At 43.5% G+C, this 17421-nt stretch overlaps 1 protein-coding gene across 6 annotated transcripts in view; it reads left to right on the top strand.

Moving 5' to 3' along the window:
- Positions 1-17421, top strand: part of FAT3 (FAT atypical cadherin 3) — a 793468-nt gene that overhangs the window by 737689 nt on the left and 38358 nt on the right. For all 6 annotated transcript variants that reach the window (XM_049889556.1, XM_049889551.1, XM_049889553.1 and 3 more), the window contains exons 20-21: positions 12946-13080; positions 14935-15092. In XM_049889556.1, coding sequence (XP_049745513.1) covers positions 12946-13080; positions 14935-15092 — 293 coding nt within the window. The remainder of the gene's footprint in view (positions 1-12945; positions 13081-14934; positions 15093-17421) is intronic.

The following is a 17421-nucleotide window of genomic DNA, read 5'->3' as shown; positions in this document are numbered from 1 at the left end:
GAGGGTAAGGGCAGTTCGATTTGCTTCAGTGAAAAACAGAGGTCAGATGTCCAGGAACACAGTCAAGGGATGGATTCAGCCCTCCGAGCTGCAGGGATGGAACGGTTCATGCTTGCTGATGTAACTACAGTCGTTGAACCTCGACCTGTGCTGGTCAAAGGCCGTGGCTATGCAGAGTCGTCGGCTCATGTTGGCTCACAGCATTCACTGAGAAACATCGCTCTCATCAATTCACTGCCCTCTTCTAAGAAACTTGCACCTAGAATTTCTTCTAGCCAGTGCGAACTTGGCCCCAAAGGACTGTGGCCAGATGAGAGTCTGTCTGTAAAACAACATCCTTTTAGGTAATTGGAGGCAGGCAGGGCCCCTGGCCTCTTCCCTTGTAGAAAGTTCTTGGTTGCGGTTTGGAGAATGAGTTCATCCGAGGAAGGCCCCAGCGTCCTCTGAGAGACATTTTGGCAGTCTCCAAGCAGCCCAGAGGAGTGCCAGCCGCTCTGTGGGTAGTAAATTCTGCTTGTGTTTTCACCAGGCAGAAGCCATGATGTCCAGACCTGTTGCATATGTAAATTAGCTCTAAAATAGCTCAAAGCATGCATACTAGGTGAAATGCACTTCTGGCAGATGTCACCAACATGTGGAATTTATGAATGCCAGCTGTCCATGCCTTACCTAGATTTTCTTTGTAGGCGAACCAATTTATGCGCCAAGCTCTGCTAGGGCCTTAGTGCACCAACTCACAGCAGGGTTCAACGGAGGTTCAGGACAGGACGGAGCAGGCCTCACAGGAGAAACTATACCCGCAAATTATTCCTTGTGCTCTGAAAACTCATTTCATTCAGCAAAGATCTGTGGAAGCAGCAGTGTCCCAGGCACTGAAGATTCAAAAGTGAAAAAGACAGGGTCCCTGCCCTTAGGAGCTGGCTGTTGTGAAGTCATCTTACAAGTACCTATTTGCTATAATGTTGTTGCTGTTAACTGCTGTTGAGTCGGCCCCAACTTAGGGTGACCCCACGTGTTACAGAGTAGAACTGCTCCATAGGGTTTTCCTGGCTGCAGTCTTCCCAGAAGCAAATTACTAGGCCTTTCTTCTGCAGTGCCACTGGGTCTGTTCAAACTGCCAGTCTTTTGGTTAGCAGCTGAAAGTTTTCTGTGATATTGGTATACCAGAGACCACTTATGTGCTGGGTCTCGAGCGTTCAGTATGAGTTCATCAAGAAGATACAGAGGGCAGATGGGCTTTTCAGAATTTTTTTGAAAGAGGAAATTAGAGGGATAAGTTTTGTTGTGTGACAGCAGTGGTGGTTCGGTGGTAGAATTGTTGCCTTGCATGCAGAAGACCCAGGTTCAATTTCTGGCCAATGCGTCTCATGCACAGCTGCCACTCCTCTGTCGGTGGAGGCTTGCATTTTGCTATGATGCTGAACAGGTTTTAGCAGAGCTTCCAGATCAAGACAGACTAGGAAGAAAGGCCTGGTGACCTACTTCTTAAAATCAGCCGGTGAAAACCCTGTGGATCACAATGTCCCCATCCGCAACCAAACATGGGACTGGTGTAAGACATGCTGCATTTTGTTCTCTTGTGTATGGGATCACCTTGAGTCGGGGGCTGACTCTAAGACAGATAATAATAATTTTGTTGTAGATAGGAGGACTTGCCCTGCATTTTGCATAAGACAAACATTAGAGTCAGCCTAAGAGACTAATGTTTTAAGTGCAATAAATTCCAAGGTACTGTCCTTGCTAACTACTCCTGTTCTCCAGTCCCTATAAACCCTTTCTACTCACAAGAAACCCAGCGTGCCAGAAGTTTCTGTGATCCTGTCCCTGGCCATCCCAAGAGAAGGCTTCTGGGTTTGAAAAGTGAGCAGTTCTTCAACAAGAGCTTTGTACAGAATCAGGCCAAGCTCTCAGCCCTTCTCACCTTCAGTCACTCATATGATTAGCTGTAGAATAAAATACTGAATTTTAGCAGTAAATGGACCTCAAAAGATCCTCTGGCCCAGCCCACCTTCAGTGGGTGATGTGTAATAGTCTGCATTTTATAAATGTGGACACCTTGCCCAGGGTCAGGAGTGGCATGCTGATTCAATAAGGGTTCATCCTGGGCCCTTCCTTTGTGATCTGTGTCTTAAGTACAGGGACTCTCCCACTTTTTATGCGACTCATAACCCCAGTGCTGTGTAGTCTGTAAGAATAACCCCATTTTTCCTGACTATGTATTGCCAGCCTCGCAACATAGTCCCAGGAAGGCAGAGGTTCTCTCTGGCTCCAGTGTGCATGGGGCTAGCTAGAAATGGCCATCCCTGAGCCCCGCACCCAGAAATGACAGTAGGTGTAAGGCGGAGCCTGTGAGTCTTCCTGTGTAGCCTGGGAGTGTTAGTGGACGAAATCAACCTTTGAGAAATCTCATAGGAAGATGAGAAGGGAACAGTTTCTTCCTCCAGGTTTGGGGGACAAGTTCTTAGTGGTAATAGTAATAGCTCTCTCACATCTTCTCAAGTTTTCTCTGAAATAAACATTTAATGAACAATGATAAAGGATAGCATTAGGCAATTTCAGGCATCTTCTTATTTATTGGAAAGGATAGGTAATTAAACTCAATAAATGGACCTCTCAACACACACAGACACACACAACTAATATTGGCTCTGCCCTGCCCCCGACACACACACACATACAGCTAATATTGGCTGCTCATCTGTTTACCCTGGGAGGTCAGCAAATTCATTAAATGGACTTTCCCACCACTTGGAATAATTAACATGATAAATGGAAGTAGCTGCCCATTCTGGACTGTGTTGTAATGTTTATACAGAGTTGGCCTCAATAATCTACCCTCCTCCCAATTTCTAACTCGTCTTTTTCTCATGCAGAATTTTTGGGTCCAATTACCATCATTAGCATCTTGAACCAAAACGCTGAGTTGCTTTGACAAAATGAAAGCAGACTTGAGTTTCATTGCCAAATAGGCTCATTAAATTCCACCTACCATTGAACATCATGTTTAAACAGAATTTAGAGAGATAAGAAGTTCTGATGCCACGAGATGGCTTCTAGTGACAGCACAACACCAGCTTAAACCAATGAGGAATGATAGAGATGCTGGAGCTCCTAGAAGTGGAGAGGAACGGGCACCAGGCACAGCCTATGGGGCTGTGCTGATTGTCCAATTTTTCAAATTTTCATTGATTTTCAAAAGTCTGATAGAGACATATACCAAAAGCCTAACATTTTTCCAGGGGAATGGAGCCCCAATGGGACCAGTGTGTTTATGAGAGTAATGGTGGAAATGTATATCTGGTTTGTCAAGGTTTTTATTCAAACGGAGCACAGAATGGAACCCAGAGCTCCGCATAAAATGAATTGAGCGTTTACCATGGGTGAAGCATTGTGCTAAACAGAGATGAGCAAAGCAGCATCCATGCCCTCAACCAGTGGGATGGCAGATACCCAAACAGTCTATGATAACTATAGGACACAGTCCTAAAGGTTTGCTCCAGGGACTATGAGGAGCACTGAGGCACTGGAAAAGATGAGAGCAGAGCTAGTTCTGAAAGGATAACTAAAATTAGGTAGGTGGTGGAGAGAGAGTTCCCAGGTTAAGGAGCATTAGCCTCAAGGCATGGAGGTGAGAAAAAGTGTGCAGTTAAATACACAGATGAAAGCAGAAACAAACGTAACTAATATTGACGGAGCCCTTACGAGGCACTATGTTGTTTTTCATACATATGTAATTGCATTTAATCTTCACAATGATCTTAAAGAGTAGACATCATTAACCTTGTTCAAAAGTTGAAAAAAGCTAAGATTTGTAAAAATCAGTTGACTTGATCAAGGTCACAGAGCTAGTAAACGGTAGAAAACCAGGACTCACCCTGGTTTTACTCAAAACAGTCATAGCGTTTCCTAGGCACTGCACCTTTCTACCTCTACACAGGTTTGGAAGGAGCTTGGGAGGCATCCAGAAGTCTTGTTTGTTACATTCCTGACACAGGAATTCAGCAACTGTTTGAATACTAGTGCCAGGAGCTCACTACCTCACAAGACAGCCCAAAGTCATCCTCCTTGTAATGTCACCCAGTTTTATCCCCATGGGCCACACAGAACCCGATTCATCTAACCCTTCCTCGTCCACCTGCTCTCCAGAAATCTAAGGATGGTTGTTATGACCCCTTGAATACTCTTTTCCTAGCCAACAACCAAAGTTCTTTTGCTCCTTGACTGTAAACAGATATGTGCTAGAAGAGTTGTAGCTGACATAGGGCACAGAGGAGGCATAAAGAGGGAGTCATCAGTCCTACTTGGAGGAGTCCAAGATAGACATTGGAGACAGTGAAGCTTGTCATACTGGGTCTTTTCCAGGCAGGAGATGCATCTTAAGCAGAGACAGCAGTGGAAAGAAATACCAGGGGCTTTGGGCACACCCTGGTTTACTCATTCACTCAACAGTTAGTTACTGAGTGTAACTTATCCGAGGCCCTAGACTGGGTGCTGCAGAGACAATGGTGAACAAGGCTGGTGATGTGGTCCCTGTCCTCACGGAGTCTACGGTCTAGCATGACAGAGAAACATGCTTTAAGCAAACGACAAGGAGCCAATTTGGACTGGAGGATAGGAAGTTAAGGACAGTCCTGGGGAGGAATACCACAGGACAGATGCACAGAGCCTGAGGCTAGAAGGTCATCATAATGCAGTTCTAATCACTGCAATAAAATAAAATGATGAAGGCTTCTGTGAGGCACTAAGCCACTTAAAATTTGGCCACGATGAGTTTTTCAAAAGCAGAGAAGAATCTGAGATTGGGTTTGTATTTGGTGTGGGGTTCGTTAAAGCTAATTAATCTGAGGAGCATGTCAACAGCCCCAGTCCTGGTGGTTTTGAATAACTCTCAGTGTTTGCAAACTGGGAAGTTTCCAGGTTTTATTCATAACAAATACGTCTCTGTAGATCCTTTACCTCCAGCACACACGAATCCCAAAGTGCCAGGAGAGGGTCCCCACCCTGGTGGCAGTAGCCACTTTTCAGTGTGTGGATATTCCTTTAAGTATTCCTCTGACACACAGTTACCCCAGATAGGATGTCTTGAATGAAACTGCACTCAGCCTGAAATCATCCAGAAAATAGAACTGAGCCAAGCAAACACCATTCCATATGATTCTGTGCTCCTGGGGGAACCACGGGAGGCTACTGCAAAGCTGAGACCTCAGGATTTTAAGTTCAAAACGTCTTACAGGCCATAAATTAAGAGGGAAGCTTATTGACTCACGTGACGTTTGCCAGAACGTGGAGTCTTGGTGAAGCGTGGAAATTCAGGGGGTGGAATGTTTACCGTTAGTTACTGGGTTCTTCATTATAATGTGGCAGGGACACAAATCAAGAGATTGAATCAGCTCAAAGGGGTGGCGATCATAACCAGAGCTAGATACTGGTGTATTGGCTAAAGGCATAGGCTTAATCCAGGGGGCTGTGGGGATGCTGGGGAGGCACAGGAGAGGGTCGTGAAAATGCTAGGGAGACCCTTCCAAACTCTCAAGATCATCTTCCTCCTGCATATTCCAAAGCTCTGAAGCTTCTGCTCAAGGGAATTGCATATGGTCAACTGTATAAAGTGATGGAAATTTCCACCTGAAGAGTTGAAAACCTTCCTTCAGAGAATGCTTACACTGTGTGCCACATTCCCCTGGTGGAGGGCTGTGTGAAGAGAACCTCTCCACCCGAGACGGAGAAGGCGGGGAAGGCGGGGAAGGGTCTGATGTGTCTGCACGTGCCCTGTGACGAGGGCCAATTAAAAAGCTCCAGGCCTTTGTTTATGCCTTCAGTGCTCACAGTATTTTGTATCATCTCGAAACCTATAAATCATAAATTGGCCTCTGTCCTGTACTAATTCAAGCTAGTAGCTCCAGTCTTGAGACTTTGTAGTAATTTCTTTTAATATAAAACTTTTTTCTTTACTAAGTACTTTCGTATAGTACTTTCGTACACTACCCCATTTAATACGCACAGTTCTGTGAGGAATAATCGTTCTCATTTTTCAGAAAAGGCAGTAGAAACCCTGAGAGGCCAAGTGGTGTGTTCCAGGTCACACAGTGACTAAATTTGTTGTTGTTACCTGCCGTTGAGTTTGCCCCCAACTCATGATGACCCCATATACAAGGGAACAAGACGCTGCCCTCTTCTGCACCATCCTCATGATCAGTTGCAGATCAGACCACTGTGATCCAATATCAGGGTTTTCATTGGCTGGTTTCTTGGAATTAAGTTGCCAGGCCTTTCTTCCTGGTCCATCTTAGTCTGGAAGTTCCAGTCAAGCCTGTTCATCATCATAGCAACACAAGCTTCCACTGACAGGCAGTGGCTGCGCATGAGGTGCGCTGACCAGGGAATAAACCTGTGTCTCCTGAATGGAAGGCAAATGAATAAATAGTTAGGGCTAATATGCAAGTCTTCTGCTTGTCAGTGCAGTACTCTTTCCTATTACGCTATCCCACCTTGCCAAGGGAGCCTGGAAACAGACCTTCCTCTACCTGCTTTACGTGGTGACATGAGCTAAAAATATCTGATCTTTCTGTCCTTCCCTGATATACAGCAAATGGCATCAGTTGGTTTGATAAAGTAGGGCCTTCTTCCTCAGTAGCCACTAGGGCACTGAACTGGTGGACGTCTGAAGACAAAGAGCACAAAGGTCTACAAGCCCCCACCCCTTGAGCTGTCACCGAACACAGCACAAGTTAATTAAACCTGGATTATTTCATTATAGTTAACAAGATAAGCTTTCTCCCAGAAGCCAACAGGAGTAGACACAGTTGTCTCTTAACTGTACTTGGGAGCTTAGGAGGCACTTTCTTCCCCCAGAGAGATCTTTGAGGCTCTTAACAATAATAGGTCTATACAATTCCCTGAGAAGGGAATGACATAAGCATGTGATTTCTAAAAAGAGATTAAAATCCTTAGCATCCGTTTAAAGCGTACTGGGTTTTATGTGGCTAGAGAATTTAGAGCTTTGACTGGGAAGAGACCTTGTCCCCAGGAAAGTGTCTCCAGGACCCAGGCCTGGGTACATCTGAGGCCAAGGGGTACATGACATTGCTCAGGTTGGAGCACAAAGCTCAAGTCCTTTGGCAATATGTATTTCAGAAAGGACTTAATTGCTACGATAGTTTGTAGAGAGGAGAGGATTGTAATATTGGATCTGTTGTTTGTCTGCTGCCGTCGAGCTGCTCCCACCCTCTGATTCATGGTAACTGCATGCACAATGGAATAAAGGATGGCCCATAGTGACCCATAAGGTTTTCATTGGCTGATTTTTGGAAGGAACATCACCAGGCCTTTCTTCGTAGTCTGTCTTTGCCAGGAAACACCACTGAAACCTGCTCAGCATCATAGCAACACACAACTTACCACTGATAGACAGGTTGTAGCTGTGCATGAGATGGATTGGCCAGAAACCAAACCTGGGTCTCCTGCATGGAAGGCAAGAATTCTACCACTGAACCACTAGTGCCCCGGTAGTGAATATAAGGAGTATTTAGCTTTGAGAGACCTGTTCTTCCATAGCTAGAAAGTCTTTCTCTATTCCGAACAGACTGTAGTTTGTACCCCATGTGCACAGGCTCCCACCTGTCCCCAGGTAAGGAGAATATTACATTTAAATGAACCTCCAAACTGTAATCTACCTTCCTGTTTCCTTGGGCCACAAGAGAATGGGTCATGAGCAGAGTGAGCTGACAGCAGCAGCTGGAGCCCTAATGTTTATTGCTGCATACATCCTAGGCTGGGACGCAGAAGAAGGCCCTAGAGGATTTTTAAAGTATGGGGCGACAGTTCCCTTGCCAGAAACTGTCCTCTTTACCTTAAAGAACCTGTTTTAAGAAAGAGAGAGAGAAAAAGAACCTGTCAAAGTCAATGGCTGCTGGAATTAATACAAATACGCATTGTTGCATATGTAGTATTTATAGTAATATGTTGTTAATGTTATAATATACTTTTAATAATTATATTAATATGTAGTTTAATATAATATTTTATATAGTCTTCAGAGTTTTTGTAGTGGGAATTAGGTCTAACATAATCCATTAATTCATGACTGTGTTTGAATCGTTTGATCTGCTATGGGTTATGACACAAGGAAACAAGAAGAAAAAAAGCTGTGCGTTTCAGCTCCAACTGTTGTTCTAAGTGGCTTTGTGCTATAACCCAAAGTAGGAGATGTAGGTGGTGAAGTGAGAAGCCCTGTGTTGCTTATGGGGGCAGGGCTGATGGCTAGAGAAAGGTCAACACATGTGAATAAAAGGAGGTTGTTGTGTGCTGTTGAATCGATTCTGACACATAGAGACCCTACAGGACAGAGTAGAACTGCCCCATAGAGTTTCTAAGACTGTAATCTTTTTCTTCTTTTGTGAAATTTTATTTTGTTGTTGTTGAGAATATACACAGCAAAACATACACTTCAAACGTTTCTGCGTGTATAATTCAGTGCCACTGATTACATTCTTCAAGTTGTGCATTCTCACCCTCCCTTTCCAAATTGTTCTTCGCCCATTAACACAAACTCACTGCCCCCTAAGGGTCCTATCTTTTGAGTTGCTTTTGTCACTTTGATCCCACATAGATAGTTCTTTAAAAAGTGCTGCACATCTTTCTCCCATGGAGTGGCTAGCGTATTTGAAGCACTAACCTTGCGGTTAGCGGCCGAGCACTTAACCACTGCACCACCAGAGCTCCTTTGAATAAGAGGTGGAAGTACTCAAATGCTGCTTTGTTCCAATATACAGCATTTAACTTTTGTTATAGCTATTTAAAAAAAAAAAAAAAGTTACCATAATTCCTGATGGAAAAACAGCCTTGCCATCATGGGTCTGAAATTATCTAGCCCTTTTTCTCCTTTGAAATAGTGGCGTTAAAACTGGATTTTTTATAATACAAAGCTTTTCATCAATGCAACCATTATATTTGAGCAGAACAAACTGTAAGTGTAGTTTGTAGAAATTTACAGAGAGAATATCCCCAGGCTGGTTAAAATAAAAAGAAAAAAAGACGTGTCATGGACTGGAAAGTAACAGACTTCTTAAACACATAACCTCCTGAGTCCATGTCTAGTTACAAGGTGGTGCCCAGGTCATCCAACGGTGGCACCTATTTGATAGGATGTGTTTTGTGATTCCTTTACACACATTGCCACCTCCATGTGGCAGAGGTTAGCCTTGGGCTTAGTTTGCATGTTTTCGCATATACTACCTTGTTATCATCGAGGACCTATCTAGAAGCGTGCAGGCCAGCAAAAACTAACAGAAGCCGGGCACGGAGACGGCTGTTGGCTGGTTGAGTTGTGAACTTACGGTGAATGAACATGAAGACAGGCACGTGGTTAAGCCACTAAGCTATGGTTGCTTCATTACCATGAAACGCAGTTCCTTTTTACTTAGAGGATCTCACCCTTCAGACCTGTGTTGAAATACTTTCTTCCTCTGTGAAGACTTCTGACATTCTCCCGGGAAACAGAATTGTTCCTCCTCTGGTGCTTCCATTGTACTGATTTATCCAGGAGCCCTGGAGGCCCAATGGTTAAGCCAGGGGCAGGTGAACCAGTAAGCTGAGCAAGATACCTATTGAGGGGCTTAATTATATTTACTTGCTAATCTGTGCTGATCGTTCACTACGTCTTTGTTGTGGTGGGGGACAGGTGAAATTGTGCACTGCAGATTGGTAGGAACCCACAATTGGACCCATGCATACCTTGCTTATTGGGCAATTTGGCTCAGGGTTAAGCACTCAGCTGCTAACCAAAAGGCTACCGGTTCCAACCCACCCAGTAGCTCCAAGGGAGAAAGACCTGGTGATCTGATTCCCTAAAGATTAAAAATAAAAAGCCAGGAAAATCCTATGGGGCCATTCTGCTCTGTCACATGGGGTCACTATGAGTCAGAATCGACTTGATGGCACCTAACAACAACATCTCCAACAAACCAATTATCTTATTCTATTTTAACCACATGTTTTCATGTTGTTTCTCTTGGGGAGGGAGTTGTTGTTGTTAGGTGCCATCCAGTTAGTTTTGACTCATAGAGAAGTCCCTGGGTGGTTGTTTTAGGTCCTAATGCTGCTGTAACAGAAATACCGCAAGTGGATAATTTAAACAGAAGTTTATTCTCTCACAGTCTTATAGGCTAGAAGCCCAAATTCAGGGTGCTGGCTCCAGGGGAAGGCTTTTTCTGTGGGCTCTGGGGGAATGTCCTTGTCATCAATCTTCCCTTCATCTAGGAGCTTCTCTGCACAGGGACCTCAGGACCAAAGGACATGCTCTGCTCCTGGCACTTCTTGGTGTATGAGGTCCGTGTCTCTCTGCTCACTTCTCTCTTTTAATATCTCAAAAAAGATTGATTGAAGATACAATCTAATCCTGGTAGATTGAGTCCTGTGTCATTCACATAACTGCCTGTAATTCTGCCTCATTAACATTATAGAGGTGGGAGTTTACAACACACAGGAAAATCATATCAGATGACAAAATGGTGGATAAACACACAATACTGGAAATCATGGCCTAACCAAGTTGGCACACATTTTGGGGGGATACAGTTCAATCCATAACAATGGTATAAATGCTTAAGCGCCAGTCTGCTAACTGAAAGGTCAGCGGTCCAGATCCAACCAGGGGTGCCTCAGAAGACAGGCCTGGCAATCTGCTTCTGAAAGGTCACAGCCTTGAAAACCCTGTCGAGCAGCTCCACTCTGTACACATGGGGTCCCCACAAATGGGGAGAGAGAGGAGGGATCATTTCTTTTTTTCTTTATATACCAGACTTACTGCCTAGTTACCCTAAACAATTAGCCTTGAATGAATGCACCAATAGTTACTTAAAACTGGTTAGCAAAAGCATCTTGAAATAGGTCACGAGATGGCAAACAGCTGTTTTAAGTTCCATACATGGCACAAATAAAGATTTCTTGGGAATAAACTGGAAAGGTGGATTTCAGGGCACTTAACACCTTTTAGAACCATTTGTAGAGATCATTCTAAATTTTCGGTTAAAAAAATCCATCTTCTAAGACTTTGTAAGCTGGATCAGTGCCAAGAATGTCTTTTATGGCTGAGCTGTAAACCAGTGGAAAATAGGATTTATACATTCTGAGTTTTTTGATGCTAATTCCATGGCCCCTCTCGAGGATTACGGTTCTTAAAATGTTTATATGTAGTTAGCATTAAAAGTCTGCTTTCTCCTGGACAAAGAAATGACTGAATAGTGGGGCAATATGCTTAATGATGAGGATAGAGTAGATAGAGTATGGAAGGAAAGGAATATGATATGGGGCCAGATCTTGCTGAGGGATGAAGCTGCTGATGGCCCACATGTGCTTGGTTCCCCAGAAGGGGCACTCTTTTAAAACCAAAACTAAACCCATGAGTCGATTCCGACTCATACAACCCTATAGGACAGAGCAGAACTGCCCCATAGGGTTTTCAAGGAGCGCCTGGTGGATTCGAAATGCCAACCTTTGGTAAGCGGCCATATCTCTTAACCACTACACCACCAGGGTTTCCGGGCACTCTTTTAGGCCACTGTTAACCCATTTAGAAGGAGCTCTGGTGGTACAGTGGTTAAGCACTGAGCTAGTAACCAAAGGGTGACAGTTTGAAGCCACCAGCCCCTCCACAGTAGAAAAGACCTGGCAATCTGCTCCCATAAAGACGTAAAAGAAAAAAAAAAAAAAAACCAGTTGCCATGGAGTTCATTCCGACTCATACTGACCCTAATAGGACAGAGTAGAACTGCCCCATAGGGCCCGTAAAGATTACAGCCTAGGAAACTATGGGGGCAGTTCTACTCTGTCATATCAGGTCACTATGAGTCAGAATTGACTCCCCGTACGCAACAACAGCCCATTTAGGAAATCACCGGTTCACTGGTGGGTTATTTCTAATTTGTATCTCCTTCTTTATAGTCCTTCTACTGCTTAGACTCTCACCAGGTGGAAAATGGCCTAATTACTTTTGGAATACCCAGGACCTTTGAAAATGCACTTCCTTCAATGGACGCATATTCCTCAATGCCAAGGTTTTGAAATAACTCACTTGGGGGCTGAATTCTGCCCTAATCAGTGACTCTGCTTTCCAGATTTTTTTTCCCCCCTGAGGGATTAACCTTTCATCTTACTGTGCTGCGACTATGGAACCAGGTAGAAAGGAAACCTCCTTTTGCCAGGGATAGTTCTGCTATTTTTGAAAGCTCGTAGGGTACATTTACAACTAATGAATAAAACAGCATATAGCAGACAAGATTAGGAAATAAACGTGAGTTATGCTTTCACAGTTTAGAATTAGTCATACTTTTCTTTTAAAGTCTTTTTTCCTCCTTTGAAATCAGCAGTTAACATGTTCTGAAAGTCTACCCCAAATTTTTCAGAGCACAAAGGGCGTATAGAAGAAATCTCAACTCATGGGATGCATTCAAATGGCCATCTGTGTATAGGAACACACCACCACCACCAACAACAAACACTACCAGAGCCCTAGCGCCATGCTTTTTTTCCAGCTGAAGTTGATCCAGTCCCATTCTCAGCATATTTTAGCCTAAAAGGAGGAGCTGCATTTACTCTTTGCATCTGATCTGCTTCAGTCTGGCAGTGAGATTTTAGCAGGTGTGGGGCACCTCAGAGGAAAGGCCTGGCAATCTACTTCCAAAAAATCAGTCATTGAAAACCCTATGGAGCGCAGTTCTGCTCTGACACATGAGTTGGAATCAACTCAACGACAACTGTTGATGGTGGTAGGGACTAGGACAGGTCTTCACACCGGTAAAGGCTATGCAGATGCTCCTGCTTGTAGGCGGCCTCTTTGTTACTCAGTGCAGAGCCTGGAGAACCCAGCTCTTGAATATTCCTATGCTCCCTGGAGTGTAGCGTGACTCCTTTTGTGTTTTGATCATGCATGTTCCCCCTTTGTCACAGGAGGACTGTGTCCGGGGTCCAACGATCCTTGCGTGGAGAAGCCGTGCCCAGGGGACATGCAGTGTGTCGGTTATGAAGCCAGCAGGAGACCATTCCTCTGCCAGTGTCCACCAGGGAAGCTTGGAGAGTGCTCAGGTGCAGAGTGGGGTGAAATAACAAGGGTCTAATTTTGTATTCCTGCAGCATGTGCCCTTGGGTAAATTTCACTGCCCAAGCCCTTCCAGGAGACGTTTCTGTCTGCATGTAACATTCTTCTTCAGAATAGACCACAGCTAACTGCCACCCGCAAATATACTTGGGATTTATTACAGCTGTAGCCTGTGCTAAGCAAACATGTAATGACTGTGGACTCTGTACGGAAGGGGGAAACCACACATGTTTTTTTAATTGTGTCACATGGATGCTAAGAGTATGAAATTACGGAAAATAGGAGACTGTTGGGCAGAGGAGTCAGATTATCTGTGGCATGGCCTTTGATGTTTAGAGGCTTGTACAAATCCATAGCCACAGATCAACAGAAGGTAGAGCTGAGCCTATCCTATCGACCTTTCATAGAACAAAACCAACCTGGAGCACCAATTAAGCACAGATTCTCCACTGGAAATGTATAGTTAACTGTGTGATCCAGAAGTAAGAGGGGCTCACCTCTGTGTCTTAAGGGAAAAAAAAAAACAGCATTTATGTGATTTCAGACAATCCTCCATTTCTGATCTTCCCTCAATTTCAGTGCTTCATTTCATTCAAACATTCTCTACTGCTTCCTTCCTCTGAAAAGAATATTTTTCACCATTGGTACCGGTAGAATCTTCTCTTTGTTATAGGGTGTATTGAAAATATAGGCCTACTGATACTAATTTTGGGATCCAAGAAATATTTATTGAGTGTTGATAATAATAGTATTTATGGTGGGGATAAAGAATTATTATGCCTAGTATGTGCAAGGCACTTTGTTAAGCGTTGGGGTTCTAGAAATCCAGCCTTTGCAAAGAGAAACACTGTTCTTAAAAAAATGGAAGCCATATCTCTTTCATAGTTGATTTAAAAAATGAAGCTGCCCATAAAGTAAAGGTATCACCAGGATACTTGCCTTTGAGGTCACCTAAGGTTTAGGCTTAGAAGATAATTATGCTGCCCACCCCCTTGCACACAGCAGGTGGATGTGTGAGGTGACAATAAAGCCCAGTCTCCTAACTTCAGATCTCCCTTTCTGCAAATCTCCCTTCTCCTTTCTATATAGAAAACTTTTGATGGTCTGTGATTATCATCCAATTGGTATATTTCCACACTTTCCACCTTTCACCCCAGGAAGACAGCTTTTCAGCCCTTACTTTGCTTGTTAAAACATAAAATTGTGGGCAGGAAAAAAAGGGGTGAACTCAGAATTGGGCAATGAGGGTATGACCAAAGATTTTGGGAAGGGAAACCTTAAAATTGATGGCCAGAATATAGGATGGTGAGTAATTTTATGAATTTTCTTTACATCAGTTGCCCTTTTCCAAAATTAGTACCAATGACATTAAATTGATTATTTGGGGTTGGGATGCTTGGGAAACGTGGATAGTATTTAAAATGGTTTTGTTGTCTTTCCTTTTTTTCATAGGACTGAAATTTCTGGAGTGCCTAGGTGATCAGAAGGGGGTGAGGTTCTCAATAGGTATTTTTTAATAGTGCTCAGTTTTGGAGAGTGAGAGGTGGAAATTTAGTGACACTAAGAAAATCCAGGTTACAAAATTTACCAAGCTGCCCTTGGCACAAGACACCTAATACTTTTTAAGCAGCTGACTGGTTAATAATTTTTTCACTCTGAAATTTGAGTGTGATCGGAAATAGAGAACCGGTTTTTAATAAAAAATATCTTCTTCTCAATGCCTTCATCAACTTCCTGTCATCTTCAATCAATGTGCTTGGTAGTTGCTGGCTGATCGCACGCACCTCTGCTTGTTTCTGGATGTTAAAAGTATATGTGTCTTCTCATAATGGTCCTTGCAGGGCACACCTCTCTCAGCTTTGCTGGAAACAGTTACATCAAATACCGGCTTTCTGAAAATAGCAAAGAAGAAGACTTTAAGCTAGCTCTGCGTCTGCGAACCCTGCAAAGCAACGGGATTATAATGTACACCAGAGCAAATCCCTGCATAATTCTGAAGGTAATTAAAATGGGTTATCTTTTCTTGCAGTCAGTTCTCATGTTAATGTTTTGGCTCTTGGACTGAGGACTGTTGAAATCATTTTGCCTTTAAGTTCAGAAGACCAGAGGAAGACTTTAGGGCAAAGGTAAACATCAGCAGAACTGGGAAGTATGCCAAAAACACCCCGTTTTCTGTTTGAAAATTCAGCTTCAAAATTGGCTCTTGGTAGACTGTGGCATCTCCCTCTAGAAAAGGTTCAAGCACTGCCGTCCTTTGAGCTGTAATCTCTCAACAGTTCACTAAAATGTATCTTCTAATCAATTCCACTACAGGGGTGGTCTTTTAAAAACACTGGCTGTGTCTTATTCCACCACTGACCTCTGAAGGCAACTTCTATTCTTGCTTAGGGAGAAGGTTGGAGATTTGGGATATAGAAGAAGAATCCATATGTCTTATGGCCCAAGGAGCCTAATCTTTCAAGTTTTCCCAGCCTCAGAGCCCATCTTTGTACATCATTTGATTTTTATAAATTTAGTGTAATAAATTTGTTATGTATGTTCATTCCCATTTGATGAAGCAGAGGATAGAATTTCAGAGAGGTTAAGTTACTTACCCGAGGTTGCAAAGCTAATAAATGGCAAAGCCTGTACTAGCATTCCAGTCTCTCTCATTCCAAGCTCTTAACCTACATGCTATCTCTAGCTCTCAGTCTTGCTACTACAGCTCATTTTATCAAAAACCACTTTCCGGGCATCTGTAGACCCAATTCAGCCTCCAGGTACAAGAAGTGGAAGAGGGAGGAAGAAGACATATTTTAGCTAATGCTCTCCTGACCAGCTGCTATATGTGTCCATTATAAGCGCTTTGCAGAAACATGCAGAGTCTGTCCAGTAGGGAGTGCCCACTCAAGTGGAAAAGTAAGAAATCTTTTCCTTCCCCGGTTTCCATCACTAGGCTTAACTGGAACCATGCTGGGTCTTTCTAGCCTCTATCCTTGATTGTTTAATATATCACATCCAATTTGATTAGGTGGCCCAGGTTTTAATCCTAGGGGCCGATGACTGGGAGGGTAAATATGTAGGTTGTTAAATGCCAGTAGCCTCTTCTAACTATCACATAGAGTTTTCCTCACCCACGTCTAATATTGCCAGATATCACTTGGTGGCCCAGGTGAGTGAGCAGAGGGTTGGAGTTAAAAAGTTGGCTACTTTTGTGGGGAATCTCCCACTCTCCAGAGCCCTGGTGGTGCAGTGATTAAAAGCTATGGCTGCTAACCAAAAAGTAAGCAGTTCAGATGCACCAGCTGCGCCTTGGAAACGCTGTGGGGCAGTTATACTCTGTCCTATAGGGTCACCATGAGTCGGGATCAACTTGATGGCAGTGGATTTTCATTCATTCAACTCAGAGAATTATTTCAGCTTTGGAAAGGAAAGCAATGATTTTAAAACAAAGTAAACTGCACTCTGCATGTATTTTTAGAGAACAATGAATTCAAATAAGATATTTATGATGGAAGAAGAAAATTACAGAAATCGAAGTCCTGTCATGTCCTCCTGATCCCTGAATCAGCCTGCCTTGGGTCAGCAGATCACTTTCTAGTAGCCCTGCTGGGAAAGTGCACTGCCCATTTGGAGGTTTCAGCTCTGGGGGCTTTGCTCAGATCTCACTGACCTTTTTCCCTCCTCCTTCAAGCTCTATCTGGGCTGGTGGTTGCAGAGCACCCTTATGAGGCAAATACTTGCTATTAGCAAATTTCTTATGTTGTCGTTGGATGCTGTTGAGTCGAATCTGACTCATAGGGACGCTATATGACAGAGTAGAACTGCTCCATAGAGTTTCCTAGGCTGTAATCTTTATGGGAGCAGATTACCAGGTCTCTTCTCACACAAAGTAGATGGCGGGTTCAAACCACCAACCTTTCTGTTACAGCTGAGCACTTAACCGTTGTGCCACCAGAGCACAAATACTTCTTGTTAGCAAATTTCTCAAAGAGCGTTAACTTTGAGAGAGGACAAAAGTATTGGATCTGAATGACTTGATCCTAAAAGGGACCATGTCACTTGGCACTTCACTAGCAAATGTCCAAAATGCACAAGTCCCTGGAGATAGGAAGAAAAATAATTAAACCTTTTAGGCAGCTCTAGCTCCTAAGGTATATTGTATTTCATGAAACCAGCGTATTCCTGAAAGTTGTGTAAATTGAACCTCTGGAAATGGAATTCTTATAAACTAGGTATGGTTGCTGTTTGAAGGAACCATCCCATTAATCCCTGCGTGATGTGAATAATCACCCCCAATCTCTCTTTTATAAATTTGCTTTTCATACGTTAGGTTTGCCTAAAGCAGG

The sequence above is a fragment of the Elephas maximus genome, chromosome 7 (genome assembly GCF_024166365.1).
Source record: "Elephas maximus indicus isolate mEleMax1 chromosome 7, mEleMax1 primary haplotype, whole genome shotgun sequence".
Lineage (NCBI taxonomy): Eukaryota > Metazoa > Chordata > Mammalia > Proboscidea > Elephantidae > Elephas > Elephas maximus.
This window is presented reverse-complemented; position numbering and strand designations above follow the sequence as displayed.